This window comes from Polyodon spathula, chromosome 1 (genome assembly GCF_017654505.1).
Source record: "Polyodon spathula isolate WHYD16114869_AA chromosome 1, ASM1765450v1, whole genome shotgun sequence".
Taxonomy (NCBI): Eukaryota; Metazoa; Chordata; class Actinopteri; order Acipenseriformes; family Polyodontidae; genus Polyodon; species Polyodon spathula.
In genome coordinates, this window is record NC_054534.1 from 82,907,355 (window position 1) to 82,930,467 (window position 23,113).

Genomic DNA, 23,113 nt, shown 5'->3' on the forward strand with positions numbered 1-23,113 from the left:
TTTTATAATAGCATTAAGGCACTCCAGGGAATGGGTTGGCATGATATAACTGCACACTTAAGGGTTTAGGGCACTCCGCTTCGAGCCGTGCCTTATAACGCCTGAAGTATGTGGTTATCATGCCAACCCATCCCCTGCCGTGCCTTAATGTTTCATTCATAGTAGCCGCAAGTGCGTAGTGGTTCTGTTGTATTGGGAGAATGACTCTGGAGCACCTGTATATTGAGCAAGTTAGGGACTAGTAGTGTATTAATCAGCCTGAAGTATGCTTAAAACAGAAGTGACGCTTTGACGCATGTTATTGCACCAACACATTACAATACAGTAAATTTATGCTATATCAAATTAAATACACCGTTTCATAGTTCTGCATGTTAAGATAAAACTGCATTATTCGCAAATATTCATACCAAATCTATACTTGCAGCAGTGAAGACGTATTAATGCCCTGAATTAGTTGAGGGACTGTCCCAAATGGCTAGTTATTAAAATTGGACAGCTGATTCGACACCCCTGTTATAAACCCCTGCAACCCCCCCGGAATGATTTGATTGTTTTTCTTGCTTATGGTGTTTATCTACTTTTTAATCTTTTTTATAGCTACCGGTGATTTAATTTCACTGGCGGAGATGGAAGACTCGCTACTAAGGAATTTATTTAAAGGCTATCAGAAATGGGTAAGGCCAGTTCAACACTCGGATGATACCATAACAGTCAAGTTTGGACTAAAGATTTCCCAGCTTGTGGATGTGGTGAGTATTTTCTGTGCTTTCATAATTTCGGCACACTTTTTAAACACTTCTATTTAAATATAGACTTGTGTGTGCTGGTGTGTGTGTCCTAAAATAATATAGCCATATAGATTGAAAGCATTAAGGAAGCTATAGCAATATGCCTTCTATATTTTGTGGCTTTATGTAAATTTGCATTATATGGAGCTTAAAAAATCATTAAAAAAAAAAAAAAGCATTTGCATTTATTAACTGGAGCGTTTCATAAGCTTATAATGACATAAAATTTAAATTTTCCCAGAGGATTTTCAGGCAGCCAAAGAGCTGAAGGTGCACCATAAATGCTGAAATTCGACATAAAACCATCCTAATAAAAATCGTTACACTTGGTCACTTTTTTAACATTTGGTTTACTCTAAAACCAGATTATTAATAAGAAATAACCAAGTCTGAAATTAGAATCCCCCACATGAAATGCATTATTTATTACATTAGGACAAAAAAAAGGTATTTTTGTTTAAGGCTAACCTTATGTTAAATAGTAATTCTGCTGGTTGTCCCCCCTTCACCTTTCTATCTTAAACTCAACACACAGATATCAGGTTCTATCAATCAGGTTAACCTTTTGAGTGTCTTTGATGAGAGGTCTTGTCATTTTAGTGTCTCTCCAATTAGGACTATGAAAAGAGGTCTCGTCTTAAATACAGTGTTACAAATTACAGTTGTAACAGTTTGCAAATCATTTTGATATTGTTGGGGTGTTGAAATCTACTTAAGAAAATACAGAGTAAAGACTACCCTTATAAATATATAAAATGTGTTTATACATATTTTTAAGCAATCAGGATAAGAGAATGCTGCTTCTGAAACTGGCCAGTAAATAATTACCCAGTTGCTATTGATTTTTTATCCATATGTCACTATTATCACAGCAATAGTGTCTGGCTTAGATTATATTACTAATTATATGCTGCTTACATGTAAAAACAAAGTTTGGCACTGCATGGTGTGAAGAATATGTAATACAGCACAAGTCCATGGCCAGGCTTCACCAAGTTGCTGATCGTTGCAATGGACTCCACAGGGAGCACTGCATTGGCTCTGGTGCTCCCACAGATAAAACTAGGCAGGGACTGAGTCACCTCGCCGTGATACAGCAGCCCATCCTGGCCAGGCACGCGGTAAGATCAAAAGACCTGCAGTGCTGACTGTTGTTCTCCCAGGGACCAATAGCTTGCAGACTTCTGCTTGGCTTGGTGGTGTCATTGAAGGGTACCTGCTGACCTTCAGTGCTTGTGAGATGTTGTGGGGAGTTGCTATGGTGAGGGAGCATAATATTAAATCCTTCCAAACACAACAGTATTGTTATGACATACTTTATCATCTAATAAATTGGGCCACATAATAAATATATTTTTCATTGAAAATGTTTGACTTTTTTTTTTTTTCCACTGCTTTATTGGGGGAAAATGGCATCCTCATATAAGGCTATCATGCATGAAATGGTTAAAAAAAATGTATAGTCATACTAATTCATGTTACAACATGTTATTTTGGATTAAAAAAAAAAAAAAAACAACAAATGTATGATTGAGACCAACCTTTCACAGACCAAGAGCCAAGGAAGTAAAATGTATAGTGACAAAGAGCCTCAAACTTTAAAAAGTGCTTATTTAGTGTTTCACTGATATTTTTTTATTACAATTACTATCACACACTATTAAATGCAGCTGACCTTTATTTTTTCCTGTACATACATAATATTGATATCCAAACAAATACATTTTCTCTATATAAAAGCATAGTTTTGTTTTTGTTTCTTATTTGGGTGAGTAGCTAACTATCGTTTATTTTCTTATACCACATACAGGCAGGATCTGTACTCAGTGTAACTTTTGGTATTCTTTCCTGCGATCATTGTTCTGAATGCAGCTGTAGTTCAATGTCATGTGTGATGTGCGAGTTGCAGGTCTGAAATTTGCTTTTGTAGTTGATTGCTGTTTGGACATAGGCTAGCAATAACATCCCTAAGGCAAGTTTTCACCAACTTACCATTGGAGTAGGTTTTGTTTTTCGCACAGGCAATGTTCCAGGCCACTTGTTAGGAGTAGGCTAGAGTCGCGGTCTCAGATTGTTTGGCAAATTTGGTCAACATTTGTGTCTGTTTATCCATTTGCTTTTACTGACAGCAGTCATTTTGACAGGTACATTTTAATCAGCTCTGATATGAAAATGAAATACAAACTTTCAGATACAACTCAAAAGATTTATTCATGAACATACTATTTAACATTTTCATAGCAGAAACACCATATTTAAATAGAAAAAATAAACATAGAATGTTTATTTTCAAAATTAGCACATATAATGAATGATTATCATGGCGGTTCTAGCATTAACTTTTAAAGACAGAAGTTCAGAATCTTTTGGACATTCATTGTCAATGCAGGCATGGTTTGTAGTAAAATAACGCTGCAGCTTTGAAGACTTGAACTGAGACAAAGGCAAGTGCCCAGTTGCAACACATTAAGTGAAATTCCCCCCTTACTTTTCCCAAATGTTCTACTTAAGTAATATTTGTATTTAAGTAATTCCCTTAAGTTAGTTAACCGTTGCACAAAACGACTTTAGGGGATAACTAAGTGAAAATCCGTAAATGTCCTATTGTGGCCCCTTAAATCGAAAAAACGGTATGGCAGCGTTTTTGGAAATAGAAGAGGACAGAGCCACACTTAGCAATTAAAACTTAGAAATTAAAACCTTGTGCAAAAGGTGGCCATCTCCCGAATTAAGTGATTAATTTGTTGCTATCCGGGAGATAGTCACCTGCATATAAACCTGCAGCTCTCTGCACTCGGGGTGGTTGTTCGGAAATGGAGAACGGGAGAGCGAGAGGAAGGAAAGATACAGGAACAGTGAAGGCGATCACACAGCCTGACCTATATTGTATTTTTGTTTTCGTGATTTATTTTATTTAAAACCTTTTATTTCGCTCTGTGAGCAGTTTTCGTTTTTTTATTATTATAATTTTTTTGAGTGAGGAAGAGAAGGATGGGAGGAAGAAGAGGGAAAAGGAGGAGCTGGAGGAAGCAGCAGCAACAGCCGCAGCAAGTCTGCCTGACATGCTTGAGGGGGGAGGAGTGGTGTTTTAAAGTTGATGAGTTCGGCCACATATTGCCTGACTGCTACCACTCTCCACCTCAGAAAGGGGAGGAGGTAAGCTGGGAAACCCTCCTCCGCATTATGGGAGGGCATTATTTCTGTTGCATCTGTGAGGAGTGAGGGCATTTCCCAGTGAACTGCCCCCTCCCACCAGAGGAACGCCTGCTGTGCCCACCCCCATTACAGCCCAAGAGAGAGCTGCAGATTTATATGCAGGTGACATCTCCCGATTAGCAACAAATTAATCACTTCGGGAGATGGCCACCTTTTGCACAAGGTTTTAATTAATGTAGATGGGCTTCCCATCCACGCTGCAACAAATACAAACACGAAATACGGCCCTGTCGTCAAAACAATAATATATACATAACAAATACAGACGACGTTCGCCGACATTTATATAACAAATAAATCATAAAACAGAAAGTACAGTACAGGGGCTGAGGGGAAAACCCTGTTCTAAAATAAATACTGAATAGGGCTGCTTGCCCTGTTACACCAAGGTTAGGTGGAAGTTGGTCATCTAGAAAGGAGGTGGAGCTCCGGTACATTAAATCATCAACCCGGAAGGGAAACGATGTAGCAGCCACGGATGGGAGGAGCTGTTGCACTTGTTAACCAAGGGGTCATGATGGATAGTACAAAAGGGGACAGAGCAACGTGATCTGTTTCTTTGTAATGGTTAAAGCTAACTGGAAGGAGAACTGTGTTGTGAACCGTGATTGCTTTGTTTGTTTTGTTTCTCGTATTTAAATTGTACTTGTTTGTTAATACAGTTAGACGGCTAACACGATCTGGAGCTGTCGCCAAAGGCCAGCACTAAACCCGAACAACATTTCACTATTTCACGGAGAACTGTAATTGCACTACAAGCACTTTAGCACTCACTGTGGACTTGTGTATGTGTTTGGTGTTTTGCGTGGGTGTTTAAAGAACAGGACTGTTTATTATTTTGGGACCAACCCGCGGATTACAGTAAAGCAATACACGCTGCTGTATTGCTTTTCATTGTTATTATTTACTGTGTGTTTTGTGTCATCAGACACTTGGACATAAAATAAAACACCATGGCACCTGGATTATTGTTGTCTGTCTGTTTATTGATCACCACTGCACACCTGCACCTGCACACTTAACCACTTTGCCACACTCACTGAATGGTTTTCATCTAGGTAAAAATGCTCCAGCCAGAATACTAACACATACCAAGTCTACTTAACACATTTACCCAGTTTCAAGGTCATGGTGTCAGCTGCCAGTGAAGCCTTGTATTGATTTTAAAACGTTGCTCCTTACTTATAAAGAAATTCTACCTATTGCTTGAGTTACTTATTCTTTACAAACCAGCATACACTTTGAGATCTGCCAATAATGTTCTGTTGGTAAATTCCCTGAGATGAATTAAAAAAATGAGAATTTAAGGGCCTTTCGTTTTTAAGCTCCTTTACTTTGGAACTCACTTTTATGCTCTATTGTGAATGCTGAGTCAATCTGCATTTTTAAGTCAAAATTTAAAATGTATCTTTTTAAGAACATAAAAAAGTTTACAAACGAGAGGAGGCCATTCGGCCCATCTTGCTCGTTTGGTTGTTAGTAGCTTATTGATCCCAAAATCTCATCAAGCAGCTTCTTGAAGGATCCCAGGGTGTCAGCTTCAACAACATTACTGGGGAGTTGATTCCAGACCCTCACAATTCTCTGTGTAAAAAAGTGTCTCCTATTTTCTGTTCTGAATGCCCCTTTTTCTAAACTCCATTTGTGACCCCTGGTCCTTGTTTCTTTTTTCAGGCTGAAAAAGTCCCTTGGGTCGACACTGTCAATACCTTTTAGAATTTTGAATGCTTGAATTAGGTCGCCATGTAGTCTTCTTTGTTCAAGACTGAACAGATTCAATTCTTTTAGCCTGTCTGCATATGACATGCCTTTTAAGCCCGGAATAATTCTGGTCGCTCTTCTTTGCACTCTTTCAAGAGCAGCAATATCTTTTTTATAGCGAGGTGACCAGAACTGAACACAATATTCAAGATGAGGTCTTACTAGTGCATTGTACAGTTTTAACATTACTTCCCTTGATTTAAATTCAACACTTTTCACAATGTATCCGAGCATCTTGTTAGCCTTTTTTATAGCTTCCCCACATTGTCTAGATGAAGACATTTCTGAGTCAACAAAAACTCCTAGGTCTTTTTCATAGATTCCTTCTCCAATTTCAATATCTCCCATATGATATTTATAATGTACATTTTTATTTCCTGCGTGCAGTACCTTACACTTTTCTCTGTTAAATGTCATTTGCCATGTGTCTGCCCAGTTCTGAATCTTGTCTAGATCATTTTGAATGACCTTTGCTGCTGCAACAGTGTTTGCCACTCCTCCTACTTTTGTGTCGTCTGCAAATTTAACAAGTTTGCTTACTATACCAGAATCTAAATCATTAATGTAGATTAGGAATAGCAGAGGACCTAATACTGATCCCTGTGGTACACCGCTGGTTACCACACTCCATTCTGAGGTTTTTCCTCTAATCAGTACTTTCTGTTTTCTACATGTTAACCACTCCCTAATCCATGTACATGTGTTTCCTTGAATCCCAACTGCGTTCAGTTTGAGAATTAATCTTTTGTGCATATATACACACACACACACACACACACGAATGCGTTAATGCTGTCTATAAAGCAAGCAGACTAGAGCTCTTTTTAGTTTGTTATATTTTTTGTTGCTATATAGGATGCTATATACTGTATATGACACTGGTATAATATGCTATGGTAATATTTACACTGGAGATGTCAATCTCTGCCTTCAATTGGTATCAAATTCCAATAAATACAATAAAATAATAATGTCAGGACGTTAGTACTTACATATGTGTATGAAAGTTAAACAATACCAGTAACAGGCCTCTTTCTCCAGTAACTTAAGTTACAATTGCTAGACTTTTTCAATTACATCTTTTTGTCTTTTGTAAGCCACCTAGAAGATTTGATAATAATTTGTTCGGTTTCATTCTTCAGAAGATTTATGACCCATTGCATATAGATAAAAATATCAAAACAATCATTATTAAAAATATATTTTAGCACATATAGGGGTCTATTCGTAAAGGGTTAACGCCTGTCAAAATGAGAAAACTGGAGCACATGATCGGATTCCGTCCATAGCCGCCTATTTAACGGCAGTTGCTAGTCATAAGAGATCATTCAGATGCGTCGCTAAGCCCCAGCCATTTTCGTCTATGAAGGAATTGAGAGAAAGGTTAACGATGACCTCATTAGCATAAAGTTTATATTGGTCCTGAGCGTCAACCTGCTATTCAAAAGAGTGAACGATAGAAAAATGCTGTCGATAACTAGGAGTTATTGAACGCTTTCTATGTCAAGTCTAAACTAACGACAGACAATTTTTTAAAAACACATATTTTATTACTACACTTGCTCTGTTATATAGTTTGACTTGCCCATGATTAACATTGCCTATTTTAAAAAAAATTAAAAATAAATAAAATAAATCTGTAGCTTTATATGAAGGAACTGTATAAGATAAATATATTCTCCCACAAGAACATATTCTCTTCTGGCATAATCATTTTGAAACAACGCTGTGTAGCAGAGCGGAAGTGAGACACTGAGAATAGACAGTTATTTTATTATTATTTCTTTGCCGCGATCCACGGCTAACAGTAGTCCCTTTATTTTTATTTATTTTACCTGTGTTCACAATAAAGAGTTTGGATGAATACTGCCTGTGTGAACCTGTTTATTTTCATGGATCGTTACAATATACAGTATAACAGTCCTGCTGATGCAGTCGGTGGGAAATTTGGGCTTACTTGGTATTGCAGAAAGCAATGATCGAAAGGGAGGGTTTTTTTTTTGGTTGTTTTTAATTTTTTTCGAGCACCACAAAACAATCAATGCTGTGTACAGTGTGCAACGGTGTGAAACTTTCACCGATTCATAAACATAAACTTCCCCTGAATGATTCCATGCTTTAAGCAGGGTTTATTAGTAATAATAATAATAATAATAATAATAATAATAATAATAATAATAATAATAATGAATTTGTAAGATTAACATTTAAAGTTTTCAATATTATTATTATTATTATTATTATTATTATTGAAACATCCTCCTAGTGCTTTTTGTTTATTTTTATTTTTTTTTCCTGGTCCTGCAGTTAAGAATGGAAATGTTAGGTGTGCGTATGGAAATGTGTTACCAGCGTTGCCAAACAAAACGAAACTACAAATGTTTATTTTATTTTTTTATTTTTTATTTTCTAAATTATGACATGTCCTGAATTTTTGGCAGACGTGATAGGGGCGCTGGAATCAGGTTTTGCAAACTGCCCGTGACTGGCAGCTTCAGACTTGGGTTTCGGTATAGGGTACTGTCGGTGGATTCCATTTTTCTTTTTTCAACAGCTACCGACGCCACCCAGGGAACGTTAATAATGCTGATGATGTCATCAAAAAGAGGCAGATTTTCATTCTTGAACGACTGTATATCCATTCATAAAATGCTTTGCGACAGCCACCTGTTTGCTCGGATAGTTTTGTGAATAGCAATATGGAGGACCTTTGTTAGTTTTCAAATTTGTTTTATTACGTCAGTTGGCAAGTACTTTTCTGAATAGCACTAGCCAACTGTGTTTACGTATAAAATCACATTTCTGAATACAATTTTCCAAGAATTACTTTGAGTGAGTTGTGTTTTTTCTTGACTGACTGACTGACTCCATAAAGTCCTTTGTCCATAAAGTTGTCATACATTGAATCAGCCCCTTTCATTTTCACCGACAACAGTAGAATAATTTTATGGATGACAATAACAAAACTGGAAATATATACCGGTAGGTGATGTTTAACTTTTCTACATCTATTTCATATTGGAACTATTGACTTAATGAAGATTGAGATACTGGAGATTTACAAACTAGGTTATTAGTTTAGGTGAAAATGTGTGTTAGTGGAATCTTAACATCAAAAGAAAGTAATGTTTTTGAGTGTGAGTATAAGTGATCATTTTTGTAGATTCACTCGATTGTCATGCTTGAATATGGCAATGCAAAGGCATAAGGTAGGTATTTATTTCAGATATAATGTAAACAGGGGTAAAGCATACTAGGAAAGTGCCACCCTACATTGCAGCTAATTACTAATTACATTTTGTTTCATAATTAAGCCTTTTATAATTTTCTATAGACTCATAATTACTGAATTACTTTTATCTCTAACAGATAAAAAATAACTCATCAGAAGAAGATTAAAACCAAATAGTGCTGACAATGTGCTAAACCACTTGTGAAACTAAATTCTAGCTAATTATAAATAATTAAAATTCAATTTAAAGTCATTTGTTTTTAAATCCCTTGTTGACCAATGCAAGAACACTAGATTAGGAGTTGGTCAGTTAAAAGAGATCTTTCAACTCTGTAGGCCAGGGTTCAACCCTTGCTCAATTCACTGATGGTCTTAACAGTGGATATTGGTCCAACATCACAAACCACATAATTCTGCACATTTCCCAGTCTTTGCTGTGAGAGGACTTGGCAGTGTGTCGACAGTAATCAGTGCTAGTGTCTCACCTTTCATCTGTACTACATTCTCAAACACTACAGTTTTATTAGAATATTAAAAAATGAATAGTCAAAATGTTCCTGGTGTTGAATAGATTATTTTGCTATCTGAAAGTATTGAGAGTAATACTTTGTTCTCAGGTTTGGATGATGTCTAGGTTGGTCAAAGGTAAATTCTGTTGAAAGAGTTTTTATAAGTGAGTAGTTCATAACGTGTGATTGCAGAGGCTGAGTGCTATAATACAGAACAGACTGTTCCAAAGGCTTTTAGATGTGTGTATGTGCCTTTTTTTAAACATATTTGTGCCCACGGTTGACCTTGTATTCTCTTAAGCAGTGTAGTGTGGAGTGACTCACAGTATTTTTTAGTACTGGTTGATTTAATGCTGGTGGTTGCTTGCCAAAAAGAGTCATTTTGTCAACTGCTTTCAAAGCATAGGGAAAGATATAAAGACTTATTATATATAAAAAAAGTATTATTCCAGATGTATCCACATGATTACAAATGTCAACACGGTTCAAAATTTCAACCCTTTTAGAGCTGTCATCGCCTGACTCAGCCAATCAAGTTGAGTTTGGTCTGTACAGTATTTACTTGACTCAGTTTGTGAGTTATTGTTACAACTGCCCTCCATAGCTTTTTTAAAACCCTTTTTAATAGACATTGTTTATTTACATGGACGATTTTCTTTTTAAATATAAGTTGGTCTCCCCCCCCCCTTTTTTTTTTTAGCTATTTTACATAGCTGATCCATTTGTGTAACTTATTTTGTAGCTATCACATCATTGTATGCTTCATCCTTTTATTATTACTTTGGCTTTTTTTGTACAGTACATGTTAAATGTTTTGGACATGCATGGAATATGAATGTATATTCGGCAGAACATTGTCTTTCTACTGTACCTTGCATTACTATGAATATTTTTTTTAGCAAACAACATGCACACCTTTGGTCTAAAGTAAACTGTGAGTGTGGCTTTTAACCATTAGCCTTACCTTCTCACAACCTTTTAGGCAGTCTGGTATTTAGAACCTGTAAAACAGAAACATCTCTTCTTTTAATTGCATCTTGAATCTCCCTTGCTTTTGATAGTTATTTATATTATTTTATTGGTCTTGAGTCTATGGGTCTCTTCTCTCATAGATACAATAAGGCTGGATTTGGTGAAACAATAAATCACAAAAGTGAACCTTGTTATTTCAGCAGAGCTAAACAAACATATTGAAATGCAGCTTATACTGAGAACATTATGAAGATGTTTTGTATTTTATTTACCGGATTCTGCCAAGTCAACACCTCGGGGGCGTAGAGTTTATGTTAAGACAAAAGAGGGGGAGGGGCATTGACTCAAGACAAGCGCGAAATAACAAGCAATATTACTGTAATATTTTGAACATTAGCTAGATAGATTACATTTAGAATTAGGCATGTTTAAAATTCAAAAGGAACAGCACACAGTTAAGTTAAAGAATCTGCAGTTAGCATTTATTAAATGGTGAAATACAAAGGGGCTGCTTGAAAAAAGGGTGCTGCGTAAGTCCACTGTAATGTCATTCTACATTTAGAAGTAGACATGTTTAAAATTCAAAAAGGTAAAGCACAGCACATAGTTACGCATAAGAATCAAGAAGTGTAGTTAACATTTATTAACACTAGAACCGTCACAGCAGTCATTTTTACCATTTTCACTTTTAAAATTTAAATTACTCTGATTGTGTGAAAGACACACGGTTGTCTGTTCTTGACTTTTGATACTTACTTGTATTAAATACCCTGATGGTGTTTGAAAGGCAGAATCTCAAAAAAAAAAGTTATAATCCCCTCTACCTTTGATTGCCTTTTGCAATACATGTTTTTATTTTAAATATAACCTAAATATTGAATTTTATTTTTATATACAAGCCTGATGTTCTCTACTGGACTTGACAGCCATTAATTCCTTCATTTTGTACAACGGATGCACCAGGGTAACAGGAGAAAGTGGTATATCGTATCAAGACCCTATTATGTAATTATGTATTCAGGTTATTATTTGTATGTTAATGATACACCACATGCATAGATTTCAATTTTTTTTTTCTAATGTGGAAAGCGATTTAGATGCTGAAGTGAAATGTGTATTTCATTCATAGAAGTTGAATGAACCTGTTCAGTTGTTTCTATTTTGAATCTCATGTTTTAAGATTTAAGAGGTTTTGCTTCTGTATACTACCTATTTTTGCTACTTACTATGACTATTAACTCAGGTAGTCACTGTGTAACAAAACTGTGAGCCATGCCTTGCCCAAATCATGTGTAACTGTTTTGAAGCAATTGAAAAAGTATGCACAAAACAGGCACATACAGATTAATAGTGAAAGTAATTGGACAAAAAGGGATGTATAGTGTTGGGGGCGGGGAGACACTCATTTGAAGAAAGAAATCAAGTGAAGGGGCACCAGCAACACGGAAAGTTTCACATAGTGTTGTGTAAAGGCATAACTTTAAGGCACTATGTGAAAGGTAGTGTAGGTGATTATCACTTTTCAAGCACGCAGATAGTCTAGGAATACAGACTCAATATTGCAGGAAAACCTGCAGTTCACTCTCAGTCCACCAGCTGGTTACTCTTTGAAGTTTAACCTACCATCTATCAGAAAGTAGAGAGAGTAGAGAGCTACACTTAGCATTTTCTGAATGTAATTTTATCCGGTTATGTGCAATGTTTTTATCAAAATCTAACATGCCATTTTCACAAGTTTTATGCTGATTTGAAACTTTATTATTATAATATTTAGCTGCAGTCTGAAGGAGTATTATTGTTCTCTGTCAGAAAGTAGCTGATGGGTGTTTCTGAGGTGCCTGTACAGTCTGCTTCCATTTAAAATACTTGATATACTCCATTTATACACTGCATGTGCACAGCGTGCTATAACAGAATGAGGACAAAAAAGAGAAACAACATCTATAATTTAACAGATATCTACAACTATACATATTTTTTGTGTACTACAGATTTGGCTTACCCGTAGACTGAACTTATTACATGTGTAGTGATTTTTTTTTTCTTGCTTGAAGTCCTCTGATTTTTCTTAGCTTTTTTAGCAGTTTTGAAATGCAGTCTAGATGGTCCCATCCCAAACACATGTCACACTGAATGTAAAAACAGTAAACACACTTAACATGTGTTTCCTACATGTTTATCTAAAAATCATATGGAGTTTTAACTTAAAATATAACCAAGCGCAAAGTCTCTCAAAATGTTACTAAATGGAAGCTTATCCAGTGTGTTTATCTACACATTTGACATTTTTGGTAAAGCGTCTGTGCATTAATGATTTTTGAGATTTTACTCATATAAACTAAAGTACGTATGCACTGTAGAGCTGCAAAAGATGTAATAAACAAACATTTGAACATTAATGACTGTATATACAGATATATTATATATTATACAACCAATACTCTGTAAGTAAGTAATACAAAACCAAAAATAAATGGGTTTATATACCTACTAGCTGAAGTACCTGGCGTTGCCCAGGGAAATTCAATATTTCATGCATGACAATAAGGGGTTGTAATTTAACAGCAAAGTGTAATCAATCAGACTCAGAGTCTGTATTGTTGGATCCAAAATGAAAAGTACTTACAATTTATTCAATCAGTGCACAGAGCAACTACTGTACTGCACAGCTTGTTCTAATCATTTGACGTGCAAGATGTGAAGTCTCAAGCATTATTTTGTGCATGGTTATTATTATTATTTTTTTGCGCATGGTTATTAGAAACTGTGAAAAATTGACATTCATCTAAAAGTGAGGGTGGGGCAGTAGTTCAAACATGGGTGTTGAGATGGCAGAATTCTGTAAAAAAAAATATTCTAATTAACACACTATTATGACACCTGTTCATCTTGCCAAAACATTTGCTTCCCTTTTATAACTGGTGGAACAGCAAGTTGAGTCTATGTGAATAAAAACATTTTATTGCACTTTTCTGTCTTACTGGGGAGGTTAGAAATAAGTCTTGTTTGTTTCCATGGGTAGCTGAGTGTGATGAAAGAGTAGTAAGGATTAACAAGTCTGGGCTGGCAGAAGTTGATATCTCCAACTCGCTGTCAGTGCCAAAGGTGAGCAAAGACAGAACAGGGGACTGTTAATTGCATCTAAACTCAGTTAAGGACAATTTACTAAATATTCCATATTACCTAGTTTACAAGGGTAAATAGTTCCAAAAACTGTATTTCTGTTTCATGTTTATATATTAGCTTATAAAGCATATTGCTTTGGAACCCAGTACTTAATGTCACATTTTCCTTGTTGTGGCAGGCTGGCGAGTGGAAAGAGGCCCAGAGACAGACTGCAGTTCAAAAAAATAACTATTTTATTATAAATAAACACAAAAATGAAAGGGCACAAGGGCCAAAACAAAACAATTTAAACACAAAGAAAGACAAAAAGCAAAATTTACAAAAATAACAATTTCCAGGCTGGGCAATGCCTTCACTGGATTCAAACTTTCCAAACAACCAAAAAAAAAACCCAACCTGCTTCCTCAGCTCCCTCTCTCCAAATGAGAAGCAGAGGCCTCCTTTTATATCAGGTGGCTGGGCGCTGATTGATCGTTAATCAACCTAATCAACTAATCAACCCCAGCCACCTGAACATAATAAACCCAGGCAGGTAGGGGAAGTTAACCCCATCCCTGCCAATTTAAAGGGCAGAGCTTTGCTCTGCCACACTTGTGTTTTATTTTTTTTTAAACTGTAAATATCTTGTTGTCCATGCCAGTCACTATGTGTACATTTGTAATTGAAAGTTTCCAGCAGTATCTCTTGCCAGCCCCAGAAGCAATCATTTTTCACAGCTGATTGGCTTTTGTGATTGGAGAGAGAAAAAATCTGACCTTCCTGACATTTGCCCATGGCATTTTAGTCTGGAGATTACACTGTGTCACGTCACACACTGAGGCTTCATTCAAATCTAATCTCTGCCCATCATGTTTTGAAATGTACTTATTTCTTAAATCTTCAATTACGTTAAAGCTGTTTGGTGGAAATTGCAGGTATTTCAATTAGAATAGAGTGACATGGAGTAGTGATGGAGCAGATCTGGAGTTCAAGCAACAGATGGTTTGGGTGTGTATCACTGATTTGACCAATACCTTTTCATAATGAATTTTAAACTCATACATTCATCTTACTAGCTAGTTCTAAAAATCAAATGCAGTAATTGTGGCACATACATTTGGACCAAATCAGAATGCTAATGTAAATCAGCTTTTAAAAATAATTGTGATTCATAATTGACTTATATTCCCTGTCCTTCTGTTTCAGGATGTAAAGGATCAGCTTATGACGACAAATGTATGGTTATGGGAGGTAAGGGAAGGAAGATATTTTCATTTGAATTTTCTTGCGAGTATAATGGATTATTACCCTTCATGATGAACTGTTGTCAATGGTCAGCAGTTTATGTGGCTTTAATTTGGATGGTATCCTTCTGTGTCTGTGAATGCAAAACATTTTAAAAAATATCTTTTATATTTCCAGACTTACTGCTGGCATTGTAGTATTTCATTGATCCATGTAGGACTTCATACACTGAACAGTATTAAAAGATGATGGCATTTGATACCACATCTATTTAAACTGCTAACTGGACCATTGCAAATGTTGTTAGGATATATTATTGTATTTCTTACACAACTGTGTTCTGTGTTCTGACAGTCAAGTTTAATTAAGGGTGTTGTCCAGTACATATTAACTTTTCTGATTGTCATATCCCAACTGTCACATTCTGTCACATCCTAACTGTCACATTATGACTGTCACAACCTAACTGTTACATTCAAAGTGTCACATCCTGACTGTCACATTCTGTCACAGTCTAACTCACATCCTGCAAGTCACATTATGTCACATCCTGTTACATTCTAACTGTCACATCCTGCCAGTCACATTATGTCACATTCTAACTGTCACATTCTAACTGTCACAGTTAGTGATTTGTCAGAATTCCAGTACATTTTATCTTGTAGTCAGATGTGACCCCCCCATGGATAGAATCCAACAGCACACAGTATGACTTCTGTCAAATGTGTCTCAAACACTGCGATTAAATGTTTTGAAGCTTTCCATTTAATCAATTGCAACTACTTTGTTATTTTTACTGACTACTCGTCTTGCTCTATTTTCCCTGGAAAATGCATTTAAATTATTTCATGCCTCAGATACATATATTACTAAAGCGACAGTAAGAGCTGTTTTTCAGCCAGCTGTAAACAATTCCAAATGATAAAAAAAAAAAAAAAAAAAAAAAACAACAAAAAAAAACTGTATACCGGTTTCTTCTTTCTCCGTTTATTATGGTCCAGATAGAGGTAGTATAGTGGAATGTTTTTTAAACCAGACTTTTCTTCCTCTGCTGATTCAGTTAAATACTGTACGTCCCTGTGACTTAATTAATTTAAACTATATTAATATTTTCCAAGACGTTTTGTGCACAGCAAGTATCTGCTGAAATGAAACACTCTGCTTTTAACTTAAGACATGCATTTGTTGTGCAGGAGTGGACCGACTGCAAACTGCGCTGGAATCCTGATGAATATGGAGGTATCACCTCAATCAGAGTTCCTTCTGAAACAATCTGGCTGCCTGATATAGTTTTGTATGAAAAGTAAGTAAGTAAATGTGTGTGTGTGTGTGTGTGTCTATATATATATATATATATATATATATCTATATAATATATATATATATATATATATAATATATATATATTTATAAAATGGGTTACCAATAAGGAAATTATATCCATTGTGGATGAGGAAAAAAGTTACAAGAAATAGATGTCTACAATTATTTATTTCATTTTTTTTTTTTTTTTGCAAAACTCCAAAAATGCAAATTCAAAAGTATTGATACCCTGCCAAGGAAAATTGTATTAATATCTCGGGAGGTACTTTTAGCAATAATAACCTCTTTCTAGTGATCTTTAGTGATTTGTGAGCATTCTTCAATGCAAAATTCCAGAACCTTGATTTTATTCTTCTTTAACCATTCTGAAGTAGATTTTGATGTGTGCTTTGGATCGTTGTTGTGTTGGAACATCCAGTAGCGCTTTAAACTAAGTTTTGTAGCAGAGGGTTTCAGATGATTGGCCAATATCTTTTGGTATGCTATGGAATCCATTTTTACCATGTATTGAAACTAAATTTCCTGTGCCATTAGAGGAAAAGCAGCCCCATAGAAGGATATTACCACCTCCATGCTTGACAGTAGGTATGGTGATCTTTTCTTTGTACGCCTCACCAGATTTTCTCCACATGTAACAACTATCAGTTTGGCCAAATACCTTGATTTTTGTTTCATCACTCCACAAAACCTTTGACCAGAACTCATATCCATCATTCAAATGCCTTTTTCCAAACTTTAAGCGATTGTCCTTGTGACGTTTTCCTGGATTTTTCTTTCGTGGATTTTTCCTTGGCCTGCGACCATTCAGACCGTGACCATGCAATACTTGACCTGTGGCTGAAACGAAAACCCCAGTCCCCCTTGCAGCCAATTCACTTTGAATATCTTTGGCAGTCAATCTCGGATTGTTATTAACCTTCCTCACAATTCTTCTACTTGTTCTTGGTGAAAGAACCTTCTTTCTTCCAGACCGAGGGAACTTTGTAACAGTACCATGAGTCTTGTACTTCTTGATAATAGAAACAATAGTTGAAATTGGGATACTCAAATTCTTGGAAATCTTGTATCCTTCTCCAGCTTTATCACAATAAATAATTTTCTGCCAAAGTTCTTCAGATAACTCTTTACTTTTCTCATATTGACTTATTGGTAATGACAGCAATTATCCTAAGCCTAACCCATTTATACTCTCTAAGAATGTTCACTTACAATCCAGCATTTTCTAGACTTTTCTAGAATTAGGTTCTGCGTTATCATATTGAAATTTGTAGCACCTTGTAGACAATACTATCATAGCAGCAAAGGGTAGGAATACTTTTGAATTAGCATTTTTGGAGTTTAGCAAAAAAAAAAAAAAAATTGCTGAAATAAATAATTGTATTCTATTTCTTGTTACTTTTTTCCCTCATCCACAAAAGCGAAACTTTTTCTACAAAATATTTTTCCTAAAATTATTTTTTTTGGAGAAATTTCTAGAAATGACAAATTTCCATTGGGATATGTAAACTTTTGACTACAAATGTGTATATACTGTGTATATATCGTTTTACCAGGGGTGTCAGCATCCAGTTTATACTCTGCACAACCTGCTTTCTCTCATTTTTTGTATAAAAAGCAGCACACCTTTTTAATTTGTACTGCAGAGGTAATTGCTTCTCATCAACTTCAGTTTGCAATTAATTTGATGACTCTTCCTCTCCTTTCTCAAGTGCACAAACCCACTGCATTGAAAGGATCCATTTGCCAACAACAACACAGGATGCTTGTTGCTAGGGAGCTGACGTCACTGCCCTGTGACTTTTGCTAGTGCATTGCTGCCACACATGAACACCTCGCTGGCTAAAATTAAAACCACTTAGTCGTGGAGCAATATTCATTTTGCTTGGTTTGTTGTGGCAATATACTTGGTATAGGACACAGTACAATATTAATGCTTTTTTAAAATTGTTTTGTATATTGTTGTTTGTGATGTGCAGTACGAAATAAAACTAACAATAATTCTAAGTGTCTATGTATTTTTCAGCTAAGGGATACGCAGTTAGACAGTAAAAATCTGTCAATTTTTACAACCTCAGTTGACCACGATATATCCGAATCTGCAGTATAGTGAGGGCGATATAACGAGGGACGTGTGTGTGTGTGTGTGTGTGTGTATGTGTATATATATATATATATATATAAAGCGTTAATATATATTTATATATATATATATATATATATATATATACTATATATATTAATACATACTAACGTAATGATAATGTAATTTTGGCATCCAAATGTACTGCACTGGCCATGTTCTCCACTGTTAAAACACAAGATTATTTGGCATGCATGTCAGTGCTAATGTAAATAACTATGGAATCAAAAACAACTCTCAAGTCTACGGGTAGACTTGAGGAGGAACAGATTGCATAAAAAATTGGTACCATATAAATACACATTAGATCTTCATGATAAGAGTCTTTGTTGAATAAACCCTATCCTTTTATTTAGTGCCGACGGACACTTTGAAGGATCTTTGATGACAAAGGTAATTGTGAAGTACAATGGCACTGTGATGTGGACCCCACCCGCAAGCTATAAAAGCTCTTGTATTATGGACGTGACATTCTTTCCATTTGACAGACAGAATTGCTCAATGAAGTTTGGTTCTTGGACTTATGATGGGGACATGGTGGACCTCATTCTCCTTGATGATCACGTGGACAGAAAGGACTTTTTCGACAATGGAGAATGGGAGATTCTTAATGCCACTGGAATGAAAGGAAACAGGAAGGATGGGCTGTACTCCTACCCATTCATCTCATATTCGTTTATTCTCAAACGCCTACCTCTGTTCTATACTCTGTTTTTGATCATCCCTTGTCTTGGTTTGTCTTTCCTGACTGTGCTGGTATTCTACTTGCCCTCAGACGAAGGAGAAAAGCTGTCGTTGTCCACCTCAGTTCTAGTGTCTCTCACTGTCTTCCTGTTAGTTATTGAGGAGATCATCCCATCATCCTCCAAAGTGATCCCTCTCATTGGAGAATACTTGCTGTTCATCATGATTTTTGTGACGCTGTCCATTATAGTCACTGTGTTTGTTATCAATGTACACCATCGTTCTTCAGCCACTTACCATCCTATGTCTCCCTGGGTAAAAAAACTGTTCCTTCAAAGGCTCCCGAAGCTGCTCTGCATGAGAGGACACACTGATCGCTACCATTATCCAGAAATTGACTTGAACAGCCCTGATGAAAAAAACAAACTGTCTTGTAAAAAGAGGTCGTTATCTGGGAAAGATGATGAAAACAAGGTATTGGCGGAACTGCTGGAAAAAGCTACCAATTCTGTACGATACATTTCAAGGCATATTAAAAAGGAGAACTTCATTAGAGAGGTAAGAAACATAAGGGTCTGTTTATTAGTATTAAACTAAACTGAATGGATAAACTGATGTTGAGTCCCACATTCCTGCTCAACCTATGATAATTTTAAACAGTAGTTATATAAGTTCACAGCATAATCATTGTGTACATTAAGGTCCAAATGTTCCTTTCTATTCTGGACACTCCCTCTAGACCAATAGTGTCCCTTTAATGGCCTTGTATTAGTATTCATTTTCTTTTGTTTAAGTTGCACACATTGTTAAAAATAACCCTTTCTATTTTACAGGTTGTCCAAGACTGGAAATTTGTGGCTCAAGTCCTGGATCGAATCTTCTTGTGGGTGTTTCTGACAGTTTCCATTCTTGGTACAATACTAATTTTTACACCAGCTTTACGAATGTATCTGAGTACCTAAAAATGAAAATAAGACACTACCTTATGTCAACAGTAGTATTGGCATTATCAACCTTTCTGATCAAAAACAAGGGATATATATATATATATATATATATAATATATATATATATATCTATATATATATATAATATATATTATGGAGGGTTGTAAGGTCCCAACATTTAAGCAATTTATTATTTAACATGGAATTAACTACTTTGTTGTGCTATAAGGATATGATCAGACAATGTTTCAAATCTTAACAATCTTTACCAATTATAAGCTCCAAATACCAAACATTACATTCTACCTTTAACATTATTGCTTAGATACAATACGTGCCACTAGTATTAACAGAGATAAAGTAATTGAACAGGTTACATATCTGATGGTAGAAGTATCAGACGCTACATCAATCGTCTTGATGATCTGGAGGTACTGGGAGCTTCTCAAATAAACATCTCTCTTATGCTGGTATTAATACCCAGCTATCACGGAGCCTACGTGACGTTTAACTTGTTTGCTCTTTTAGTTTGGTAACCCCCTTATGTCTTACAGCCTTTGTACATTTATTCAGATGTGTAAACCACAAAGTCTAAAAACAGTTGTTGTCTTAGCAACCTACTTCCTTTAGTGTCTGTTTTAGAAAGACTGGATTCCTGTTGCAAGAGCAGTTTGCAGAGCAGACCTTGTTATTAGTCCTGTTGCTAGGCAGGCTTTGTTAGCAGTCCTGTTAAGATTACCAACACATTTTCTTTCATATGATTACCAATACATTTTCAACCGATAGGGTCTGATTATGTGAGAAATTATAAGAATTAAGGAGTAAGTAGTGGGGTTCTGAAAAATAAAACTTATATACACTTATATTAGGCTTGCTACTTTTTGATTTTAATCGGTAAAGCTCGTTAAATGTCGAATTCCCCAAAAATATGAGTTCGACTGAGATAAATTTACATAGGATAAACGTCGGTAAAACCACACACAATTTTTTTTATTTTCTTACCAAAAATAATTATTTGGAAATCATCTCTAGAGTGTGTTTTATACTTGCTGTTTGTCCCATCTCCATTACGCTCTGAATGGATAGGGGTCATATGTCGGTCAACTCAGTGGTCCCATAATAGGCTACTGTAGCTTCACTGTTAGCAGAGTAGACAGGGAAGACTATTGTAGGCTGAGGGCATTGCACCCTGGAGGTAACAATAATCTGCCAGAGGGGCATTTAATTTTCTACTATGGCTGAGTCTGCAGTACATATTTAATATATGAATCAGTCAAGAAAAATAATGTAAGGCAAGTTTGGTAATATATGTAGTAAATACAACTTTAGATATTTTGTTTAAATATAGCTGGTACAGCATACTTAAACAAATATTGACTTATATATGCTGTTTAAATATAGTTGATACAGCATAAGTAAATAAATATATAACATTAATAAATAACAGAAAATGTTTTTGAAGTTTATACCGTATCGTTAGCAAAGCTTTTCCAGTTTATATCCCGCCTTTCATAATTGTTTACATCGTCGAGTTGAATTTCTTTAATTTTCAGAAGGTCAGAAAACAGTGGCAGTGACATTTTAATCACCATTTTAGTATTTGGAGCATCTCTCCTTTGTAGTATGTTTTGTAATTCATTTTCTGTCACCTCACAGAATTGGTGTTCAGCCATTTTCTCTTGTGAAGCGTGAAGTGGAAAAAGGCGTTCCTTTGAAAAGGGGCGGGACTGACAGTGATGTGAACCAATCACATGACAGACCGACACTATTGCCTGATGGTTTAAGGATGTTAGGGCAATAGTTTAATCTATTTTTCCTCCTATTATGAGGTTTTAACCAATCACAGGCCAGGATTTCCAATCACCAATTCATCTATCTATCTATCTATCTGTCTATCTATCTATCTATCTGTCTATCTATCTATATACAATTTCTTGAAAACAACTAAATACAGGAAAAATCTTTTGTAGCAAAAGTTTTGCTTTTGTGGATGAGGAAAAAAGTTACAAGAAATACAATTATTATTTATTTCAGCAATTTTTTTGCAAACCTCTAATTCAAAAGTATTACCCTGACAACGACAATGAAATGAATATCTAGTTGGGGCACCTTTAGCAATAATAACCTCTTCTAAATGATTAGGATAGTTGTCAATGAGCTTTTGGCATGATTCTTGACCGTTCTTCAACGCAAAATTGTTCCAGCTCATTCAAATTCCGAGGATTTCTCTTGTGCACAGCCTTCGTCAACTCATACCATAGATTCTCAACCGGATTTAGATCAGAACTTTAACTAGGCTATTCCAGAACCTTGGTTTTATTCTTCTTTATCCATTCTGAAGTAGATTTTGATGTGTGCTTTGGATCGTTGTCATGTTGGAAAGTCCAGTTGTGCTTTAAACCAAATTTTGTAGCAGAGGGTTTCAGATGATTGGCCAATATCTTTTGATGTGCTATGGAATTCATTTTACTGTGTATTGGAACTAAATTTCCTGTGCAATTAGAAGAAAAGCAGCCCCACAGAAGGATATTACCCTCCATGCTTGACAGTAAGTATGGTGTTTTTTTTCTTTGTGCGGCTCACCAGTCTTTCTCCAAATGGAACAACTATCAGCATGACCAAATAGCTCGATTTTTGTTTCATCACTCCACAAAACCTTTGACCAGAACTCATGTCCATCATTCAAATGTCATTTTGCAAACTTTTAAGTGATTGTCCTTGTGACGTTTTCCAAAAAGTGGCTTTTTCCTTGGCCTGCAACCATTGAGACCTTCACCATGCAATGCTCAACCTATGGTTGAAATGGAAACCCCAGTCCCCCTTGCAGCCAATTCACTTTGAATATCTTTGGCAGTCAATCTTGGGATTGTTACTAACCTTCTTTACAATTCTTCTACTTGCTCTTGGTGAAAGAACCTTATACTTCTTGATAATAGAAACAGTAGTTGAAATTAGGATACTCAACTGCTTGGAAATCTTGTATCCTTCTCCAGCTTTATGACAAGAAATAATGTTATTTTTATTATTTTAATTTTATTTCAATTACCAAATTTATTTTAAAAGATAGTATGTACAATTAAGCAACATATAATTCCCATTACTCCGTGAATGTTTTGTTTTATTTGGATATTTTGAAGTTATAAAAAAACAATCTAATACCCCTTTAAAGGAAACTGATAAAAACCTAT

General features: G+C 35.6%; 1 protein-coding gene across 1 annotated transcript; it reads left to right on the top strand.

Annotated features, from left to right (window-relative positions):
- Nucleotides 1–690: 690 nt before the first annotated feature.
- On the top strand, nt 691–19,986 carry LOC121323336 (neuronal acetylcholine receptor subunit non-alpha-3-like). The gene is made up of 5 exons (XM_041264346.1): nt 691–752; nt 14,793–14,837; nt 16,025–16,134; nt 18,651–19,536; nt 19,812–19,986. The coding sequence occupies exons 2-5, from the start codon at nt 14,811–14,813 to the stop codon at nt 19,938–19,940; spliced, it is 1,152 nt and encodes a 383-aa protein (XP_041120280.1). The 5' UTR covers nt 691–752; nt 14,793–14,810; the 3' UTR covers nt 19,941–19,986.
- The last annotated feature ends 3,127 nt before the right edge of the window (nt 19,987–23,113 follow it).

Bases quoted from the DNA above. Each gene is read 5' to 3' on its own strand.
- LOC121323336 (XM_041264346.1), top strand. From the start codon at position 14,811: ATGACGACAAATGTATGGTTATGGGAG. The intron at 14,838-16,024 runs GTAAGGGAAGGA...TTTGTTGTGCAG, and splicing joins CAAATGTATGGTTATGGGAG to GAGTGGACCGACTGCAAACT. The intron at 19,537-19,811 runs GTAAGAAACATA...TCTATTTTACAG, and splicing joins AGGAGAACTTCATTAGAGAG to GTTGTCCAAGACTGGAAATT.